Source organism: Excalfactoria chinensis, chromosome 1, assembly GCF_039878825.1.
Source record: "Excalfactoria chinensis isolate bCotChi1 chromosome 1, bCotChi1.hap2, whole genome shotgun sequence".
NCBI classification, from domain to species: Eukaryota; Metazoa; Chordata; class Aves; order Galliformes; family Phasianidae; genus Excalfactoria; species Excalfactoria chinensis.
In genome coordinates this window covers 81054821-81077718 of record NC_092825.1, presented here as the reverse complement: position 1 = coordinate 81077718, position 22898 = coordinate 81054821, and the positions used below count along the sequence as shown (strand labels likewise).

Sequence of the window (22898 nt, the reverse complement as noted above, 5' to 3'; positions counted from 1 at the left end):
GAAGTTCCGGCAATCATCTCCGCTCCGGAACGGTCTGATAGCCGCGGCTGCCTCTCTCTGCGCTTCTGGGCTCCCGTCGCGGGCGGGCTGGCTCGCTGGTTTCATTTCGTCGTCCTTTCTTTTTTGTTGCGGTGATCGTCAGGGGAGGGGGTCGGTGGAGCCTGCGCTCTGTCAGGATGAGTTTCCTGCTGCCCAAGCTAAGCTGTAAGAAGGAGGTGGATCAGGCCATAAAAAGCGTGGCGGAGAAGGTTTTGGTCCTCCGGTTCGGGAGAGATAACGATGCTGTCTGTCTGCAGCTCGATGATATTGTAAGAGGCTTTTTTTTTTTTTTTTTTTTTTTTTTTTTTTTTTAAACCCCGATATAAACGAGCTCTCCAGATATACCTGTTTTACACAGGGGAATGCCATGGGTTGTGTTTGGTGACAGGGTGCCTGATAGAGATGGTGGTAGTGTTTGCAGCCGACACTTAAATGTAACATGAAATCATACCCTCAACAGTTTGACGCTTAAGCGCGTAGGATGCTGTGTGTGTGTACAAAGTGCTAGAGGTAAATGGGACGTTCCAACCCCACTTAAACTGGGAGAATGTAATGGAGATGGGCTTCATAAACTTTGCTGCCTTTTTCTCCACTTCTGCCTCATTCCGTTTTTTCCTTGTCTGCCTCATTCTTGTCAGCTTGCCAAGACAGCTCATGACCTAAGTAAGATGGCAGTCATCTACCTGGTGGATGTGAACAAGGTTCCCGTGTACACCCAATATTTTGACATCAGCTATATTCCATCCACTGTATTTTTCTTCAATGGACAGCACATGAAAGTTGATTACGGGTACGTCATCCTGCCTGACATTGTCTGTTACATTTATAGTAATTTAACGGCTTCTATGTTACCTTGTCTACAGCAGGTAATGCTTGAAAACTGTGTTGCTGTTGACAGTATCTGTATTGCTAACTGTGTGAGAAGGCAGCAGTACGTAACATTAAAAAATAGTTTGAAAGATACTGACGTCATAAGTAGGTACCAGCTGTGAAATACGCCAGACTCTGCAAAGAGAGTATGATTAAATCCTTAGGCACAACACTACACCTTTTTGGACTTTGGATATCAGCTCATAGTATAGTCCTGACCTAGTTATGCCATTACTGATGTGGTTCTTTGAGAATCATCAAGTCAAAATCCTTAATCTCATTATACTTTTCTTGTCTTTATTTTAAATGTTTAAATGTTACAATACTACTTTTATTTTATGCTTATCTTTAGGTCTCCAGATCATACCAAATTTGTAGGAAGCTTCAAAACAAAGCAAGACTTCATAGATCTGATTGAAGTGATTTACCGTGGTGCCATGCGTGGAAAGCTTATTGTGAGAAGTCCTATTGATCCCAATAACATTCCTAAATACGACCTTCTATACCAAGGAATTTAGTGGGCTGACTTCAGTTAAAGAACTACAGGAATGGCAGATATTCCAGATATGGTTTGTTTTTTGTTGGGTTTTTTTCCTGAACATTTTTATCCACTGGTGATGCCATGGGACACTGAGCATTTATGGTGAAGGATCATATTGGTCTCCTTCTGAAGACAGACATTCTGTCACTTAGTACTTCTCTCACAAATAAAGCTACTTGTTAACATCTAGAATTTATGTAGGTGACTGTTCTTTGAGTTGCATGCTGACCAGCAGCTGTAGAACAGACATGCTGCTTGTATGCACAATGATGGCATCAGCACAGTTTTCATAAGTGAACTAAACAGTTGGGTACTCTATTACATGTCCAGTCAATACTACTTTTATTCAAATATCATATTAGCCAAGCTGGATTAAAAAAGCCTTGAATAAATTGCCAACCTTTAGCATGGACACTTAAACTGTTCCGTGCTTCAATCAAAAATAAAACAACTGAGAGGAAACAGCTACACCATTCTCTTATATCAGTCTGATAACTGTAGGTTTCTAGCATATTTTATAACCCCAGCAGCTCACTCTGTGGAGCTTCACTGATTTTGTTGGATTTAAAATTGCAAATCTGCATACTTTGTGTATTCCAGAATTGTCCTTTTATGCACTTAAGAATTTAGAGCTTTGTTGATCATTTAGTTTAATTCCAAAGCAATCAATGCAGGAAATCTAATTAAAAAAAAATTATACAGACAAGTGTTGATATGCATTAACATCTTTATTTTGTGCAGCTTTAAATTTCACAGCTAGCTGAAGTGATACGTCCTAAAGCTTTCAAGAAGGCATTTTGTTCCTCGTGGTTCACTTGTATTTTTGTGTTTCTCAAAAACAAAGAGTCTTCAAACTTAAAACTTCAAGTCTCTCCATTGTGAAGAATCTTAGCTGCAGGGATGGTTATGAAAAGAAGACATTACTCTCAAACCCAAGTCAGTATACCTTCATTTACCAGCTTTCTTGTTTTTGCTGCTTCGGGTTGCAATAGGTGAACGCCTAAAGTCTGCTGTGGACTTGGCTTTCAGTGTGCTGTTCAGGTACTTAAAGATGGAACGCAAGCAATAGGAAGGTGCTAAGCTATAATTTTCAGTTCCAGCAGAGACAACTGGACAATTCACTTTGACAAGGGAGCCCACAGCTTTACCTAGAGGCTTACTGTTTGATACCCATTCACAGCAGTGTTTCTGTATCCACCATTGTATTTGTGGATCATTTCTAGCCTGGTGCTGTATATTGTGCATGGAATCGATGAATGCCACAGAGAAAACTTTATTCATCACTTCCCATTTTCTCTGCACGAGCAGATCAATAAACACCAAACCACCGTAGCCGTGGGCAATGAAAGCCACATTCTTGGCTGCACTTTTAGAAATGAAATGATCCCACACATACATGGTATGCTCCTCAGGGTTACTGCTGCACCGCCTGGGGATCCACTGGCAGGAATGCATAGAAGTCGGTGATTCTTCTCTGGTAGGAAAGCTTAGCTTCTCCCTTTCAGTCTTCAAATCAACAAGATTGTCATTAGGATTCAGTACAATCACTCCCCCATGGCTTTGAAGGGCCATTTTGATGAATGGTATTTGTGTTCCGTGGTACAGGCCCTCACTGATGATTGTCTTTTGCCCCCACTGGCCAGCACGAAAAACTCCATGGTCCTGAAGAAGGACAATTATGCTAGAAGAACTTGTTAGTGCTTTCTCACTCATAAAAAAGAAACTTCTTGGTTCATCCTCTGTAGCATCAGAAGGAATGTAAACTTTCTGCAGAGCGCAGACTCTTTCCAGGAGCTCATAAACATACTGGGTAATCATATGTCCCAAAACTTGATAGCGTTCATGATTCTTCTCGTGGGTGTTTTTGTAGTAATTGAAAACAAAGGGTTCATTTGTATCCAGATGTCTCAGTTCCCCTCTTACATTAAAATCGTACTTCAATTCCTCTTCATAATCTGAACCCTCTACTAGTTTCCTCAAGCTAAGTTCATGTCCTGTTTGTAACCACTGCAAGTTAAGAAAACTATGTCAGTGTAATTAATAATAGACAATCATACAACAGTTACAAAAAGCATGCTGTATTGTAATCAATATTTACAAGTGGTTACACACAGAGCATTCATTGCTTTTGGTGGGCTGTAGTAAACCAGCTGCTTGAAAAGCCTGATTCCATTTGCAACAGCAGTGCATTGGTACTAACCCTTCCACTTCACCTTTTGAAAGCACTTGCAACGTGGAAATTATGGAATAAATGTCAGAATTAACTAGCTGTTGTGATCCAGGAGTAAGGAGAAGGGAGTCCATACTTCATTTTTCCCATGAAATTACTATAGCTTAAAACGGAGACCACCATATAATTTTTCTAATCACGTAAGCAGTTGACAACAATTATGGTAGGAACAGCATGCCCATTTTCCCTCTGAGGGAACCACTATTTTGACTAAAAAAAATAGTTTTGGAAGGAAAAAGAAAGACAACAAGGACACACAACTTTCTTTCCCTTTCTTTTTTCTGCTCATGTTGAAAGATAAGAAATAGTCTGCCCAGGCAGGTGGCTGAGTTGCCATCCTTGGAGATGTTTAGGAAACACATGAGGTACCAAGGGACATGGTTTAATGATGAATATTTGAGGTAGATGGATGGCTGGACTGGGTGATCTTGACAACTTTTTCAACCTTAGTGATTGTATGACTTCAAGATGTTTTATCTGTAAGCTTAGTATTTGCACAGAACTTAGCACATTATAAACATCACTAAAGTATAAGCCATAGAAATAATACCCTGTATGAGAGTTGCCACTCAATAGAGCTTATTCTAGTAAGACCAGACATTACTCACCGTATATACTTCTGTAAAGTCTGCCATTGTCACGGAAGAAAATCTTTCTGACTCAGGGACTGTAGGCAATTTCTCTGTGTAAAGAAAATAAGTTCCACATAAGTTCAGGTTTCATTATTTTTACATACATTAGTCCTGGGTATGTCTCTGAAATATATCATTTGTTAACAGCTAAGGTCATCTCAAACATTTCAGATAGTTCCAAGCTAACATCCTACATTTATATTTCACACCTAAACAGAAGCTAAAGCTAAGTCTGTTTTGCATATAACTAAACAACTGATAAAACCAGCTTTGCATAGACTCCTACTACTTGATACAAAGGCATTATGTTAACAAGCAGAGAAAAGAGTTGTTTTTACTTCAGAAAACCACACATCAAGCTTACAGTTCTAAAGCTACTTTAGAAAGAAGATCTTTGTCTTTATATAAAAGGATTGCCAAGGCCACCAGCTGGAAATCATTGCATCAGCTGAGCTTATTACCCTGCTGCATGCTGAGTTGGAGTCAGCCTACTCAGCTGCAGAAGTTTTTAGGTTTCAGCAAAAAGGGGTGGCTAGCAGGGAGAGGGAGCTGATTGTCCCCTTCTACTCAGCTCTTGTGAGGCCCCACCTGGAGTATTGTGTCCATGCCTGGGGTCCCCAGCACAGGAAAAATGTGGAGCTCTTTGAGGAGGTCCAGAGGAGGGCCATCAAGATGATCAGAGGACTGGAGCGCCTCTCCTATGAGGAAATGTTGAGGGAACTGAGCTTGTTTAGTGTGGGAAAGAGAAGGCTCCAGGGAGACCTCATTGTGGCCTTCCAGTACTTGAAGAGAGTGTATAAACAGAAGGGGGATATGGCTATTTACAAGGGTGGACAGTGATAGGACAAGGGAGAATGGTTTTAAACTGAGACAGGAGAGGTTTAGGTTAGATATTAGGAGAGTTTTTCACACAGGGGGTGCTGATGCACTGGAACAGGTTGCCCAAGGAGACTGCGGATGCCCCATCCCTGGAGGCATTTAAGGCCAGGCTGGATGTGGCTCTGGGCAGCCTGGTCTGGTGGTTGGTGACCCTTCATATACCAGGGGGCTTGGAACTCGATGATCACTGTGGTTCTTTTCAACCCAGGCCATTCTATGATATGGTATGATATAAGTCTGAGGAAGTTCTGGCAGTATATATGCAATACTTGGAGAAGGGGCAGCGCAAATTGAGACGTATTTAAGCTATTAATCCGCCTTCAGGATTAATATATACTTGGGGTCGGCGAGGTGCAATTTAAACTTCGTTTCGTTTGATTAGAAATTATTGAAAGACAGCCAGACGACTGTCGCTTTCCATAACGTTTCCTCAGCGATCAGTTTCCCCTCCTTTAGCACTAGCTTCCTTCAGCCCCGCTGTATTTACAGACGCACTCTGGCCTCCACTTGCTCTACGCCACGCCTGCTTTCCCCTCTAGGTCCCCATCGGGCTAAAGGAGAAAGCTAAAGCCCGGTGCTAAAGGCGGGGCCTTGCTGTGGGCGGGCAGGCCTGCGACCGTTCCCCTGCGGGGCTGGCGTTAGGGGCAGCCGTTGCTGAGCAGGCGGGGCCGGTTCGCCCGGCTCGGGCGGCCCCTACCCGGAAGTAATCGGCGGTGTTGCGCAGGGGGCGGTGGCGGAGCGTTAGCGAGCGGCAGCAGCACCGGCAGCAACAACGACGGCGACGGTACGGCTGTTAGTGCTGGGGAGGGGCGGCAGCGTGTGCTTGGCGCTGCCCTGCAGGCGGGGCTCCAGGAGCTCTTTAACCGCTGAGGGGCGAGGGGGGGCTGGAGGGAAATAACGGAACCCGGCAGTGAGCCGCAGCACCGGTGGGTGGGTGTCTGCGTCACTCCCCCGTTCAACGATCGCGAAACCGCGAGGGGGAACGGCAGAGCGGTCGGTGCCGGGCAGTAGCGTTGCTGCGCTTTGTGAGGGGCCGTTCTTCAGCCCCGCGGCCAGCCGGCCGGGAGCTGTCGGTGTGGCGTTGGGCTAGGCGATGGCAGGGCCCTCTGATGTATTCTGCACATATCGCTCTTCTCCAACTTAGGCTGAAAAGCTGCTGACCGAAACAAAGCTGCCCAGGCTTACAGGGTGAGCTAGGCTTCTTGAGTTAGGTGTGAAGTTTGAAAGTCTTACGACCTCTCTGTGTCTCGTACAGAATATTTGTAAACAGAACAAGTGACTTGGAATGCTTGAGGTTCTGAAGCTCAGTTCCTCCGATGAGGAAGAAGTTTGTCAGTTTGAGATTGAGTTATATTGAACCAAATTATATTACCTTACTACTACAATTGTTACAGTGTTACAAATGTATTTCTGTGACTCTTTTTATAATCAAAGACCAGCTTACACTCAGGCGAGCAGGCAGCATAACTATATATGCACTTCAGGGTAAATACTTTCCTTCAAGACAAGTTCTGGTGAAAACTTTTGTTAGCAAGTCCACGTAGACACAGTGATAATACAGGGCCCTGCTGAAGCCCATGTCTCTTGCATTGTGGCTATCCATGAGCTCGTGTTGTGCCTGAAAAAGGGATGCTTTTGCTTGCTGCCTGCAATTCTACTTCCTTCTGAATAAATGCAATACAAATTGCTAAGCTTGTTTTGTGTGTATGTGTATATAGTTATGTCTTTCTTTTCTAGAGGAGAAAGTCATGGAAGGAAGACCATCACCTTCAAGTCATGTCGGTGTAAGTCTTTTACAGTTTACAACAAGTAGCTTTCAGGCTGTGGGTATGCTGAGGTATTCTGGCCGTGCTTATGTAACCAGTCATTCTCTACTAGTCCTGCTTTCTCTTTGTTGGAACAGCCTTCTTGAGAACTACCTTATGCTAGCAGCAATCAATAGCAATAGCTACTGCTGAACGTGTTAATACAATATAGGGTTAACGTTTAACATAAACTGAATACATTTCAAGGCCATATTAAGATCTCAGTAACATTTAAATATTAATACTCAAGTGAATGAGCTGCATAACTGATTAATCTTTGGTTGTCTACTGAGATGTGTGTAAGAATCCATATAGTAGTGTTTTTTTTTTTTTTTCTTAATATATCCATGTTAGCTGTAGTTTGGAGCAATGGAAACAAACTGTAGCACAGTAGATGGTTTGATCCAGGTAAGGGCTGTCTGGTGTTTCAGGAATAAGATGTTTCCAGCACATTGTTTGTATGCATTCTCTGACTTTTGCTTCTACAAGTGTGAACTTCCAGGTAAATACTACTGATTTAGATGAGGAATCTACGAAGCGCATATATGGGTTGATTCATCTACTTTCTGTGAAGGGAAAGCTGATGCAGCTTGCATACATTGCACTTCGTGTTTGTCCTGTATGTTAATTGCAGCTATTGCTAACCAACATCTTAATGAGTACAAACGTATTGAGGATATGGTGCACTGAGGTGGAAATCTTGCTGATGAATGTATCTTATGCTTTTTGTCCCTCTGTCTGATCGTCTGTTTCTGTTCTCTGAGTCTGACCTTATCTGTTCTCAATGTTACGTTATTACAGAAGTTGTCTGAAGCTCTGTAACACAAAACACATATTTAAACTTTACACAATTCTGTGCTGTCAGGAATCTTATAGCCCGCTTCTTACCTGCTGGTTTCTGAGTGTTTTAAAGAGAGAAATTGATTGCTCACTGTTAATGTATGGGTTTGAAGAAAACATCCTGATTAATTAAAATGTATAAGTCATTTATCCAGACAACAAAATACCTCTTCTTGCAGGTGTTTTTAATAATAATAATTAGTTTTAGTAGAAGCATTGCCTGTGCCTAATATTTGACCTTTATGACTCGAAGCATCTGGTATTGTAGTTGGCACTACTGTTGAAACATCAAAAGAAGCTTGAGGTACTGTATAGAAATTCAGACCTGGTGATTCACTTAAAAAAAAAATAGCAATAATTAAAGGAAGGATAGAGGAAAAATAAGAGTAATAGTGATTTAAGTTGAAAAATGGAAGGATTCTTATTGGCGGCACAGTATGCTTCAGTTATGATCTGAAGGACTGCATACAGAGCTAATGAATGAAGCTTCTATGTTAATTAAGTTGTTGGCCTCACACTTTTCTAGAATACTGACTTATGATTTTATCTTGCAAAGTAGGATATCAGGCAGTTTGCAAATAAAGTTCACAACATGCTTTACAGTAGCTGTCATGTGGAGTAACTTTTACCTTTTTTCTTGAGCTTATGTAATTCATTAACTGAAAGATACCAGTACTACATTATACAAACCTACTGTGTTTGAATCTAGTCCTATTTGCAGCTTATGATTTTCACATCAAGATGCCTGGATAAATGTCTAGATTTTCACTCTTATTATTATTTCTCGTACTGGCAAATTGCTAAGAATTACTAACAGCCCAGAGAAGCAGTGAATGCCCCATCCCTGGAGATATTCAACGTCAGGATGGAAGGGCTATAAGCAACCTGATCTAACTGTAGATGTCCCTGCTCATTGCAGGGCTGTTGGACTAGATGACCTTTAAAGGTCCTTTCCAACTCAAAAAACTGTACGATTCTTTATTTTCAATACTTAATTTTGATGAGGTTGGTAATGACAACAGGTTATACTATTTTGTGGACATTAGAGTATGCTATTGCTAAATAATCATATTAAAACACTAGTACTATGATAAATGTTCTTCTTCATTTTTTGAGAGCAAACAGCATAATTCAGCTGTTTTGTTTTTGAAGATTAAAGTAGAGTGTTAGAAAGTTAGAGAGAACCAAGAATATGGACTAATAGTAGGTTGGTTTTGTTCTTACCTTTTGGACACATATTTGAGGTTGTTGTGAAATGAATGAAATAAGATTAGTTTTTTTTTTCTTGGTGTTCATCTGTTAAAACCAGCTCCTGATAGGTGACAGCAATTTATGATGAAACATCAATGAGAATACTTCTAAGTAACCGGTCAGTGCTATGTTTGCAACTTTGCTATTTTACCTGGTGATTATAAAAACTTTGTATCTGGCAGTATGTGAGCTCCTAGCACCAGTGGGTAATTTAGTTTCATCATGTGTGTAACATCCTCTATTTTCAGTTTCGTATTCCTAAGAAGAAACCAAACAAGTCAGAGGATGTTCAAGTTCAGTCCCCTTTGGCAAGGCTCCCAGGCTCTCAGCATTGGGACTACCCTCTAAGAGAGGTAAAGAGAAGTTCTCTGCAGTGTAAAGTGCATAGGAGAGTTCTATGGTTTTTTTTGGTTTGTTTTACCTTTTCTTTTTTAAGTACCAAGTGCTGCCTTGTACCTATTTGATCAGTACCTGACTCACATTTCCTGGGAAGGTCAAGTGTGTAGATCTGAAATGTGTCTGCAAGTATTAGAGCTATGGTAAGGGAAATCTGTGCTGTATCACCAGGCTGTATGGGAAATTGTTAATCACAGACTGAACCTCAGATTAATCAGCTGAGGCAAGTGTTGGGTCAGCTGTGGGAGCACAGGTGAGAGTAATTGAGCTGTGCTCCCGGAAGGAGTGGAGCTTGACTCCTTCTCTTCTAGACCTCATTTAAGGGCTGGCCACCACTAAGGCAGCATCTCTTGGAGATTGCTTCTTGGTGGAGATTGCCTCAGCAGTTCCCAGCAGACCGAAGACTTCCATATGGGTGAGTTTTTCCTGTAAATAACCTCTTGGGTATTTACAACTACTGTCTTTTCATTATTGTCACTGTACACCAGGCTGTGTCATTAAAAAGCAGAGCTGGTTATCAGACATAGTTTGACAGTTTTCCATAGTAATCTCAGGTACTAAAATTAACTTTTAACTGAAGAATGTGAAGGCAAGTGTGTTTACGTGCAGTTTTTCTGTAGTTCATTGTTTTTTGATTCCTAGACCTGTAGGTAATATTCAGGTTGCTTATCCAAATTGTTCTCACTATACTATGGAAGTAATTTTTTTGTTGAATTTTGGTTGTTATTTTGTATCTAAGAGCTGAAACTCTTAAGAATAGGTGAAAAAGAGCATGATTTTGTAGAATAACTAATAATAATAGAAAACTCATTTTAATATTAAGGTTAAAAGATTACATATGATTATTTATGCTAATGCTGTTTAAGAACATCTCAGTCATGTATAGAAATAAATATTTAGGGAATTTCAAGCAGATTTGTATGCTAAATGTTTTTAAAATGCCAAGTCTTGGTAATGCATTTTGTCACTTTTGACTGCTTCAATGCAGCTTGAAGTTTTTGCCAGTTTTGTTGCATTCAGAACCATAGGACTAGTCAAACAGGCTCCCCTGCAGAGAAGGCTAGTAAGGGAAATTCTTTTGACTTGCAAGAGTGCTGACAGTGTGACCCATTTCTTATGGTAGATCTGGATGTTTGATTGTTCTGCAATATAGACTTGCTGTTTTATGTTCTTTACTAGTAAAGTGAGCAGAACATCCAGTTGAATTCCTGCTTTGAAGCAGGAGGCAATGTAACCTTAAGTCACAAGCAGCAGCCTCTTTTGCTGAGCGAGGTAACGTGTAGTAGAACTGTCTTTCTCTCTGCCTCCATAAAAGCATTGATTGGACTAGATGTATTGAAGAATCACTTCTTACTTCCTGAATATTGTCTTGCTTTCCATTTATTGTTTTTCTTACCTTTGTATATATGACAGATTTTTTCCATGCAGTTGCAGGAAATGCAGTTGAGGACTTTTAAAACACTGCCTAGTCTTCATACTCTCTTGCAAAAGAGAAAATTTTTAAGGTGTGGACATGAATCTTTCAGATGCCCTTTCACAGCACACTTACACAGCGTTGTAGATACCTTTATGTGGTTTCAGACTGACCGGTATCGTTTTCCAACCTCAGTTTGGTTTTGATGTGAGGAGGGAGTAGAAAGTAGCGGCAGGAGATGGATTTCTGGAATTGCAGAAACAGTTGTATGTTTTCGTGGGGTTTTTGTTTCTTTAATTTGGAAATGCAACTACATTTTGTAAGGTAAGAGAACTGGAAGGGAAAAAAGAATTACTGGTTTTGTGAGTTTTGCTGTACTGTGCCAGTGTGAAGCCTTCAGTTTCCTGTTGCTTCTCAGAATTGTGCATTTTTTGAATGGAATGTTGCTTGGTTAAATTCATGGAGTTAAATAAGAAGATATCTAACATTACTGTGGTTATCTGGAACAGACCTAACATTTTAGTTTTCACTGGGGACAGTGCTACCTTAAATACAAAAGTAATTAAATTGTCTTGTACTGTTTTGGAGGAAAAATGAAGCAAGTTCCTGGTAAGCCCAGTAGTACACAAATGCTTTATTATAGACAAATCCACGTTACAAAATTATTGTTCATATTCTTTGTATCTCTGCTCTGTCTGATCAATTGCACTGTTTCAATGCCTGGCCTTGTTCCATTTTCCTTATGTAATGTCCAATATGACACTTAAATGTGTTGCAGTGTTCCACTATTGTTTGTTTTATTTCAGTGGCGATTAAGTGCCAGCAACAGGGAGACTTCTCCAAAAGGAAGAAGGCAAAGGGACTGTGATAGATGCAGCTCTAATGATGAAGAATCAATTGGGTACGAAGTTATCTCAAAATGAATTATTCTGTCTGTATGTTCTGAAATTAATAACCTTTATTGAATATGGATATCTTTGGTCTTCAGTTAATTGGGTCCTTTGAAATAGTTTTCAAGGTTTTGACCCATCTTTAGATGCTCATGTTTCAGTGATTTATTGACAATGAATTATGAAACAACCATGCTTTTTTTTTTTTTGTCTGCTTAAATACAAGGCTGCAAAATCAGAATGAAAATGCAATGCTGACTAGAGAAATTACCGCATGGGATCTTGAAAGATGTTTGTTAGTCTTTGTAAATTATCATTTTAGCCCTAGGTGTTTTAGTTCCTTTAGGCTTCCAGACTGTCTTTTGTATGTCACTCTGCTCTGCAGCCCATATTTGTTAAGGAGACTTCAAATGTTAAAACAAACAAACAGGTAAAATGATAAGTAGGAGAAGGCTGTTCTTAAAAACAAAACAACAAAAAATCCCAACCAAAATTAGAGGCGTCTCACCTCTGTTGTGTTCAAGGCACCCAAATGAGTAAAGAACTGTTGAATGTGCTGCTTCTTAATGCTCTGTTTGCCAAAAGAAAATGTGTTGATTTCTTTGAGATTGTGGCAGATTATTTAAACCTTACTTCTGTGAAGCTATCAGCTAGATAAGTTTACCCAAGAAAGTTTAAAACTTTATTTCTAATGTAGTCAAATGAAAATGTAGGCTTATATTCACTGGCACAAGCTAGGAAATATATTGACTTCATGGTAAAATTAACTCTATTCATGGTCATGAAGCAACCACGATTCCACAGATCATGCAAGTAGTAGCAAGTAATCCTCATTCTCTGCCTCATTTTTCTGACTAGAAATTGATCAATGATGGTTTATTGTCAGTAGAGGCTGCTAGAAACAAAGTTTACAGGTTATGAGAATGCTTAGTGACATCTGTGATCTGTTACAAATATCCAACCTGAACTGAGGCCATTCCTTCTAGTCCTATTGCTGTTACATGGGAGAAGAGGCTTACCCCCACCTTACCACAACCTCCTTTCCAGGTAGTTGTTGAGAGTGATAATGTCTCCTCAGAGCCTCCTTTTCTCCATACTAAGCAATCCCACTTCTCTTAGCCACTCCCTGTAAGAGTTTTGATCCTGATCTTTCACCTGCTTTGCACTTCTCTGGATGTGTTCCAGGGCTTCAATGTCTTTTCATAGTGGGGTGCCCAAAACTGGTCACAGTACCTGAGCTGCAGCCTCACCAGTGCTGTGTACCCTCCCTAGTCCTGCTGGCTACAGTATTTCTGATGTGAGCTGGGATGCCCTTGACCTTCTTGGCCATTTGGTCACTCTGCTGGATCATGTTCAGCTGGTTGTCAACTAATACCCTGTAAGGATAGGGGGCAGCAGGTACAGTTGTCTTTAACCAGTTTCAGATCACCCAAGAAATTGTGGTCACAATCCAGTAATAAAGAAGAAATAGTTCAGCCTTTTCCAAGGATATGGGCTCACTGGAAACTCTCAGAGAAGGCAATCTCCAAGTAGGAGGCAATCCCCAAGTAAAGATGGCTTTTGGCTGCCAGCCCTTAAATGGGGTTAAGGAGGGGTGGACCAGGGGTCCTCCCCCCCACTTCTGGTTGTAGAGCTGGCCATGCCCCTTCACCAGGTGCCCAATAATTGGTTCAGACCATAACCTAACAGCTCCTGTACATACCCTCTGATACTTCTATGTAGCTTTCTAGCCACTCTCCTGCCCCAGTCCTGTAGTGTTGAATGGGGGATGTTGTGACCAAAGTGTAGGACCTGTTCATTTGGTCTTGTTGGAGCTCATATGAGTGACATTAGTCTTTCCATTTTGTTCTGTATGGCCTCCTTACAGGCAGATCAGTACTTCCTTTCTACTTGGTGTAATATGCAAACTTGGTGGGGGTGTGCTCAGTCCCTTCACCTACATCATCAATAAAGATATTAAACAGAACCAGCCTTTCCATCTGTAGCTTTTCCCTCATCCACTAGACAAGTCAACTGGTCATAAAAGGGAATGAGATTGGTTGAGCAGGACCTGCCTTTCATCAATCTGTTCTGGTTAGGCCTGGTATCCTAGTTGTCCAGCACATACTGTGTGATTGCACTCGATGCGATATCTGCTCCATGACCTCCCCTGGAAGTGAGGGTCAGGTATGCTAAGAATCTTTATAATGCAAAAGTTTATCTCTTCCTTCTTCCTAATGAGGACTCTAATTTGTTTTGAGAAGAAATAAGACTTAATAACAAACTCTTAGCTCCTTATTGATTTTTTTATTTTTTTTATAAAGTATAATCTTCATTGATGGGAGCTAATATTAAATATTTAAGGAGTTGTATTTCCTCTAAAGTATTACTTGAGCATTGTTATTGACTCTCTAATTTTAGTCAGAAAGGACAAGCTGAGTGCATTAGCACAAACTCACAATTGCTCACGGCCTAACTAAAATTCTGAATTGCAAAATTCGGTAGCTTGATGCTTCTATCCTTCCTACTGTGAGAAAGGGCCATGAGGGTAGGAAGCTGTGTTGTAAACCATCATTTCCTACATTTGAACACCACAGCTCTCGACTTTGTGAAAAGCTGCTCTCAGGTGATTTGTTTGTGTTACCTGGACAGGGCTTGAGGGGAGGTTAGTGCACTAGTCCTTCTCATATGTGGGCGGTCTCTTACATGCTGCTGTGATTGTGCTAAAACAGATTAGGACTGTCACTAGATACAAACAGTCCAATTCATTAGCGTCTTTGCAGAAAGATAGTAATCATATTTATGTAACTGTTCTATTAAAGTTTTGCATACCCCTTTTGTTTTTTGTTTTTCTTTTGAGGAAGGGAATGACCTGCTTTGTAGGTCATCACTGCCTGGAAATAGAGCTTGGCAGCATCCACTTGTCTCAGCTGTGTTACTCTTGGGTTGTCCAAGAGGAAAATAAAAACAAAAATAACCTAACAACAGATGACTAAGTAGAAAGTTATGACTCTTCCACCTTGGTATTTTAAACATTAATTGTAATATATATCACAGCTGAATCAAATACTACAGTCATTTACATACTGTTTCCCCCTTGCCCTAATGTAAACATCCAAGTGGTTGTGACTCTCAGGTCCAGCAAAGCAACGTTCACTTTTGCTGTTAAAACACTGACTTGTAATGGAATGATGAAATGTCAAGGCCTTGAAGTAGGAGGATGATGACAACACAGAGAAGTTCTTTTCTTTGAGTAAATATGGTTATTGAATGTGGCAATGAATTTCCCATTAATTGTTGATATTTGATTTATTCTTTGAGGCTCTTTAAGGGTGAAGGACCGTGTGGGCTGTGTACAGACTGCAGAAGCTCAGACGGATGAATACACAGCAAGATTGTCAAGTGGCTTTGTTCTGTAAACTCAGCTATTATGGGACTTGAAAGGGGACCTTCACATGGCATGTGGCTCGCCACCATTAAAATACTTGTTTGTATAAAATTTGGGCTTATGAGTAGAAGAATGTAGGCAGTGAAAATAATTATCTAGGCAATTGTCATTAATTTATTCAAAAAAGAAGTCAGTAACTTCCAGATCTGATTTTGATCTCTCTCTAATACAAATTTGAACAAACCAGAACCAGTGGTATATACTAATTATGTATATATATATGTAATCATATATATATATATATATATATATATATATATATATATATATATATATATATATATATATATATATATATAAAATCATTGAGATAGGAGCTGGTTCTGGGAGCTCCAATTCCTTAGTGCAGTAGAAGTCAGACATTTTCTCTCAGTTGATAGAAATAATTAATAGCTTTTGATCCTGTGCTTTGTAAGGTAGGATGATGTTGTGGGGCCTTTTTCTTTGCCTGTGGAATGATTTAGGACTTAAGGGGAGCAACTAGCAGCATTCTTCATATTGCCTTTTTCTTTTTCATTGTCTTTTTAATGTTGTTTGTTTTTTTTGTTTTTGTTTTGTTGAAGTAGACTAGAGGGGTTAGGATAGGTGTTTGCATTAGAAACAAAAATATACTGTTTTGGTTTTCCTTCACAAGATGCCTCCAGTCTTATGTTGTACATGTTCCTTTCTGTGTCTGCCAGTGGAACATGGCTTAGGTACATATTTTGCTTGCTTTTTTTCTGCTTCACATCATTTTTTCCTTTGCAATTTCTTTTGCATAGCTTGCTTGCATTATTTTGTGGACAGCTTAGCAGGTATTTTATGAATCTGTCCTAATTCTCCTATACAGAGATGCAAGCTGGCTTAAGTGCAGATGTTCTTCTTTTATCTGTTTTATGCTCAATCTTAATGACTTGATTTTTCAAGAAATATGACCAGATGCTATTTTCCCTTTAGAAAGGTAAGCCATTGAAAGTGTTAAGCACTGTACAACTCTGAAGATAAGTCACATTGTCTGTAGTCAAAAACTGGTGCAAGATAAGTGATGCTTTAGCCTGACACTCTTTATGAAGATACTTTTATTTATTTATTTTTAATTAAATGTTAAGGCCCATTAAATGAAAGAAACAGTGAAAATTACTAACTATATACCTAATAACAATCACTGAATCAAATTGCTAAGAGTCGGTTGGATAAGACTGTGAGCGAATGATTTCAGATCTAAGTTTCCAAGATGTCCAAGTTCCTGAGAGCTGGAACCTTTTCAGTTATCTTTATCTTTTACCTTTATGTATGGACTAATCATCTTGATGATTCGGGATAAATTTAGGAAAGAATCATTAGGGTATGTTGTGATCAACAGACACAAATCCTGTCATTTTTACAGTGAGAAAAGTTTAGGTCTGTAAAAATACTCTGTTGTCATGATTGTAGTCAGGAGAATAGAGGAATGTTCCATAGAGTAACGTTTATATTGTTTCATGGAGCTCTACAGTAATAATTGAAAAATGCTTTTTATTTTTTAGATTGGATAAATGATTTTAGAATCAGGTGTTCTGATTGCTGAGGCCTTGCTGACTGTTTCTGTATTGTATTTGAAGGAAAGATGCTGTTCAGGTAATTCAGGGTTTCATTTGTAGTTTCAAGTCCTCTTGGAGGAATAAAGGAACTATCCGACTTAGTTTTCTATTGCTTATCCTCTTCTGGGACACCAGAATTATTTTCTCAGCTTTCTTAAACATAGATATTTCTCATTTCCTTATATAACCATTATTTTTAGGATACCTTACTGTTGTGGAACAAAGAAAAAAAAATGAAGTAATGTATAGGTCTGATCTCAGAGCATCTGAGAAGCCCAGAAAAAAGAGCTGTAACTTCTGATTTGGTATAGATTTCCATAGGAAATGTCTCCTGCTTCCTTTGCTGGACTACTTTGCAGGTTTGCTTTGCTAGGCTGTTATGATTGGGCTCTATCCTGTTAGACACTAGCATTATTAAACTTCCCATAGTCTGGGGAAACTACAGCATTTCCCCCTTCCAGAGATAACTGAATATTAGTTATATTGTTTGCTCACTTGGAAATAGAACAGTAGGACCAGCCACGTGTCTTGGTTGCCTTAAGTTGCTCAAGGACATAAGCATGAAAGAAAATTTTGAGCCTCATAGTATAAAACAAATTGTTTTTAGATCTGCAATACTTGAAGTAGGTGCTCAGACTCTGCAAATGGTTCTTAAAAAGAATGATTTTTTTGCCCTATTAATCAGAGTATATACAAGTGTTGGTAAAATAGTAGATGCCTACCTGCTTTTTCCTGACTGCCTAAAACACTCAAGAGCACTCATGTGGTTTGGAGCAGTCTTCTGATGAGTCCAGAGCATACATATATATGACTTCTGTTTGCCATCAAAGAGCTTGTCTCTTGCTTTGGAAACTCAGTGTTGTTTTTCTTACAGTCGTTAGGAGCCATCCTGTATAAAATGAAACACTTTTTTGTTCAGATTCTTTGTTATCTGAGTGCTTTAAGTTTTTGTTTTTTGTTGTTTTTTTTGTTGGTTTTTTTTTTTCAAATACATCAGGTTGAGTCATTAATATTGTTTGAGACAAGCTAAGTTTAAGAACCAACATTAACCAACATTCTTTCCTCAGAAATCATAGATGTGGCATCATAAGATCTACTTTAATTAATAAAATTGATTGTATCTCAGCCAAAGCCACAATACTTTTTGACCATTTAGTCTTCCTATGGGGAAATTCTGAGGGAAGCCTAGAGAGTAGAGGAAGCTGCGTTCATTTGAGCTCAAATTACTTAGCTTCAAATTGGAACTATTTAAATATTCCAATGTCCAGTAGTTTAATGTCCGTTGTGTAGGACGGTTGTCTCCAAAGTGTGGTGCATGCCCCACAGGGGATATATGGGACAATGCATTGGTGTGCAAGAAGGAAGTAGTGTCGGTACCATTAATAAATTAAAAAAAAAAAAGTTTTTCTTTGTTTATTCCGATTTAAAATTCCTATTACTTATGTGTTTGTACCATAGTATATCTATGTAATTCACAGTTAAATAAGCATCAAAGCTCAAAATGCTCTTACTGATGGGGTATGTGATTAAAAACATTGGACCACTAGTTTAGGAGGTCCATTGGAAGAGCTCTTGACAAAAGCTGTTCATTGTGTACTTACATTATGGCATTCAGCAGTGCAGAGATCTGAATAAAATTGATCAGTATTTGTAGTTTGTATGCAGGTTTTTCCAGGCTGTGCATCGAAAGCTTATTGACTTCTTTTTTCACTGAGAGATTGTGTGTTATATTAACATGGCAAGTAATAAGGGAGAAGAGATCTCAACATGCAGCAACTCACGCAAGAGTGAAATAGAAGGATTTTGTAAAACTGTTCACGTTTCATCAGTGTAGCAGTTGGATATATATATATATATACACACTCAAACATACCTGTTCTTCTTTAATTTTCATGCCAGTTGATCTTTATAGCACCTGGTACAATATAACTGTGCTGTTGATGAGAATGCAGCTCATCATCAGCACAACAGTTGTTAACCCACTGAGGAATAGCAGTCTTTTGCTGAAGAAATGTTGGTGTAGCATGTAAAAGCTATGTGAACAGTAAAATACTTTCTGTGGCTATGAAAGAAGGTAAGCAATTTAGAATAGGCAAGAAACTGCAAGAGAGAAGGGAGTTCTTACCTTGGTAGTCTTTTATAACCTGAGCTTGTGTGTGCACTCTTATGAACAGCCCTGATAAAACAAGTCCAATTCTCACTTGTTTGAAATTGTAATCAGCAATCTAGGATAAATGCTGATAAATCATCTATTATATTTAATGCTTGTCAGCTTAAAGAAAACTGTTCAAGTTACTGGCCTTGATACAGATTTAATTCTTGTTTAAAAAACCTTAACAGGGAGTTTTCGTTAACTTAGTTCATAATTGTATGTTATTTCTGTAATGAAACTGAAGAAACATCATCAGTTGAAGCTTCAAAACTGTGAATTATATCTTATTTGATTCTATTTTACAGCAATATTGTATTCTGAATTTTGATATGGAAACCAATAGTATTTATGGTTCTAAAAAAAGATGCCACACCATGAGTAGTTGATGTTGTACCCTAAAAATACTCAAGCGTATACTTTCGGAATAGTTTATAAGGCCATGATGACACTACTTCTGACATTCTGCAATAAGAAATATGCACTGCAATTTCCTTGCCCCTGCACAGAAGGTTTACCACTTCGGAATCACTTATGGATCTATCAGTCACTGATACTAACTAAAGAAGAAACCCTGGAAGGATGTGCTGATAAGAGATGCAGTTATGATTCCCTTCCTACAGAGAGAATTGCTTTGTAAATTGATGAGAAAATGATGTCAATACTATTGAAGATAAAAGATATGATGCAGAGACAGGAAACTCATGGAAAAGCTTTTTTGCATTTGTGTGACTTAATAAGCTCTCAACACCCTATTATTAATTTATTATTATATGCATGGCAGGCAACCCAAAGTTATCTTGACGAATGTCCTGAGGACGAAAATAGGAAGAAAATACACACAAGCACAACCTAAAACTGATGCTAATTTTTCTGATGCTGCCAAGCTGCAGTCAAATCAACCACCCTCATCATCTGTTGCCAGCCTAAAGATATGGCAAATTTTAAACCCTGCTCTCCACAGCCCTTTTCTGTCTAAAAGGTATGTTGTCTTTGCCTTACATCACTAAACAAAATAATTTTCCTTGCAGTTGTTTTTCACGAGAAAGTATCCTATATCGTATCACAGCTGTCTTGTTCATTTTTATTCAAAGTCTTATTTTATTTGACTTGATTGAATTCCATTGCATCTACTTACTTTTGATGATCTTTGGGAGAGATGGTGCCAGGTTCACTGTAATGAGATTTCTGATCAGATGGCTTGTCAGTGATCCTCTACTGTCAAGATCAGTTCATTCTGTTTCAGTCATTAGAATCTCAAAAAGAAGTTTTTTTTACTTATTGTGAAAAGAAGAACGAACACACTTGCATTTAATGACCGTTTATCAGGCAAGGTTGCAAATGTATTGTCACTGTTTCAGACTACTCATGAAATCATGAAAACATGCATAAAAATCAGAAGAGAGGCGTATCAAGTCCAGTTTCTTTTAGTTGCAGATATCTAGGAAAATACATTGCTAAAGTTAATGTGCTTCACTGATGTTTCTCTCTGAGCTTCTTATGTTTAGGAACTTCCTTTATTGGAGTTTGCATCCAAACTGTGATATTCTTTTGCATCAGACTTCCATTATATCATATTTATAATAATAAATCGTTGCATATCACCTGTAGGCCTCTGCAACACCTTGTTTTTAGTATAGCCTCCTGATTAAAATTAGGTTTACATCTCAGTGAAGGAAGAGATCTGAGCACTCCCATCTATGGATTCTATACTGGAGTGTGCTTTGTGAAAACAACAGATTTACTCAGTAGATACCCAAAAAATACCATGACAATACATCATAATCCTAAATAACAGAATGGAGCTGGTAGAAATTAAATCCCAGTTTGACAAATAAAAAGGGAATAAAAAGGCTATAGAACAATAACGTGTTGCTGCTATATGTTTGTGGTTGAGTGGATAGTTGCATATTCATATTTTTTAGTTAGCTTGTATTTGTGATTGTCTCTTCTAACACTTCAAGATATTTTTCATTTTCCTGAGCCTTGCTTTTGCTGTGTTGTACAGTGTCACCTGGAAGTTGAGGAAGGGAACAAAATCTAATGCTAACTTCTTGTGTATGTGCTACTTTTTACCTATTAACTAATTGCTTCAGAGAGTTCAGTCTGTTTTACTGGAGGCTTCTTGTTCATAGGAAAATCAAGATTGCTTGCTCCAGAGTTGAGAGAAATGTAAACAGCTATTGCTACTTAGAGATAGACATGAGTTATTAAACTTTATTTTACTTTAATGATGTATTAGGGGCAATGTAGTGTGAATTGTATCTGGTTACGTTGAAATTATCTCACTGACCTTTCACTGTATAGATTCTTACCTGTATGTTTTGTATTTATCTACTTACCTTGGATTTTAAGTTCCATAATGGGATTTTGTTTTATGTCTCTAACTGACATAATATTGAGAAAGAGTAATGATGTTGCTGATATGGGGCATTGTGCAGCTTCTAGGATGCATGAATTCAACGTGAAACTTATTTCTCTAGATCTCAGTGCAGTATTTATGATTTACTGTTATATATATGGCAGGCAACCTCAAGTTATCTTGACGAATGTCCTGAGGACGAGAATTGGAAGGAAATACGTGGACAGTCACATATTAATTGATTCTAATTTATCTGATGCTGAGAAATTACAATTGGGTCAACTAGCTTCATCATCTGTTGCCAGCGCACAGACATGTCAAATATTAAGTTCTCCTCATGAAAGTTCTTTTCTGTCTGAAAGGTATGTTACTCCATGCTGATTTTTTCAGTCTTCCTGAAATGATACAGCTTCACAATGGAGAAGAATTGTCCTAAAACAATTTTTATTATATTCCTGCCTTGAAGCATTTCAGTGTTCTTGAATGAAAACTAATGTCTCCAACAAACCATTTTAACATTGCATTTATTCTGATTTGTGCTGTACCTGTTATTAATGGACTAGTTTTCTCTCGTAGAAGGGATTTCCATTTTCAGTAGATCAGTGTTTTTGATTTGTGAGGGTTGCCATGCAATTCAAACGCATTTCGCTCTTGCTTTGCTGCTGCTCTTAATATGTTCTTCCACAGTTTCAATTAACTTTGCAAAGTTTTGGCAGATTCCTCTATGTTCATTTATTTTCTCATTCATCCACCAGGGGTCGCAATCTCATCAGCAGACTGGCACAGTTTAAGGACTATATGTGTGTATATTTCGTTGCTTAGCATATATATATATATTTCTTTCTGATGTTAATGTTGACCATTGGAAGTTGGATGTGCTATATTAGCAGACAGTTGAATTACACAATGTTTGTTTCAGTACAGGGTGACATTTGAACTTGGAGTAAGCTCTTGCCTTTTATGACCTTCTCTTCCTTTATGGCCTTTGCTCAGTAGCAAAGTATTCACAGAAACAAACAGCAAGAAATATATGGGGGAAAAAAACAGAATGAGAAAGGAAAAGAACAACTGGTGGCTGCAGGAATAATCCAGTTTCCAGCTTTAAGAAATCTTACTCATTCTTGAGAAAATTAAGTCTTGTTACTCATTCTGATATATGAGCTTGTTAGTGAACCTGAATTAGTAGGAGTTGCTTTCTCTTTTACTGTTGGGCTCTCTGTTACTATTTAAATTAATCTGACAAAGTTGCATTTTAAAGAGGTTTAGAGCAGTTCATCAAACTGTTAAGTGTCAATCTAGAATTATTGCATCTTTTCATAGCTTGCGACGGACTAAGTGTTAATAAGCTTGGGATTTTCTATTGTTATCACTTTATTTTACAAAATATTAAAATCTGTAATTTTTATAATTCTATTTTTCTTTTTGGTTTTCTTTTGGACAAGAGGAGTTATTGCCTTCATAGAGAGGAAAGCATAAGCTTTTAAATATAATTCTCAAAATCTGAGGAAGCATTTTGCATAGTTTTTCATGATCGCAGTTGAAGGCTGGCTGTTCAGTTTTATCGTAAGTACAAGAATGGCTTTGAACTCCTCAGGACTGAAATAGCTGATAACT

At 38.6% G+C, this 22898-nt stretch overlaps 3 protein-coding genes across 12 annotated transcripts in view; 2 read left to right on the top strand and 1 right to left on the bottom strand.

The window, feature by feature from the left end:
* The first annotated feature begins 167 nt into the window (after nucleotides 1-167).
* Nucleotides 168-2307, top strand: TXNL4B (thioredoxin like 4B). Its single transcript, XM_072326986.1, has 3 exons — nucleotides 168-308; nucleotides 678-829; nucleotides 1262-2307. The coding sequence occupies exons 1-3, from the start codon at nucleotides 177-179 to the stop codon at nucleotides 1425-1427; spliced, it is 450 nt and encodes a 149-aa protein (XP_072183087.1). The 5' UTR covers nucleotides 168-176; the 3' UTR covers nucleotides 1428-2307.
* A 91-nt stretch (nucleotides 2308-2398) lies between these two features.
* Nucleotides 2399-4374, bottom strand: LOC140247356 (putative protein ARB2BP). The gene is made up of 2 exons (XM_072326973.1): nucleotides 4289-4374; nucleotides 2399-3457 (listed from the first exon to the last, which is right to left on the bottom strand). Exons 1-2 carry the CDS (start codon nucleotides 4313-4315, stop codon nucleotides 2399-2401), a joined length of 1086 nt encoding a protein of 361 aa, XP_072183074.1. The 5' UTR covers nucleotides 4316-4374.
* Nucleotides 4375-5807: 1433 nt separating this feature from the next.
* Nucleotides 5808-22898, top strand: part of SENP7 (SUMO specific peptidase 7) — a 40032-nt gene continuing 22941 nt past the window's right edge. For 2 of the 10 annotated variants that reach the window (XM_072361150.1, XM_072361158.1), the window contains exons 1-6: nucleotides 5808-5975; nucleotides 6929-6975; nucleotides 9336-9440; nucleotides 11704-11798; nucleotides 19707-19904; nucleotides 21449-21646. In XM_072361150.1, coding sequence (XP_072217251.1) covers nucleotides 6940-6975; nucleotides 9336-9440; nucleotides 11704-11798; nucleotides 19707-19904; nucleotides 21449-21646 — 632 coding nt within the window. In that variant the 5' untranslated portion in view covers nucleotides 5808-5975; nucleotides 6929-6939. The remainder of the gene's footprint in view (nucleotides 5976-6928; nucleotides 6976-9335; nucleotides 9441-11703; nucleotides 11799-19706; nucleotides 19905-21448; nucleotides 21647-22898) is intronic. The other 8 variants (XM_072361204.1, XM_072361192.1, XM_072361166.1 and 5 more) reach the window with 7 other exon arrangements.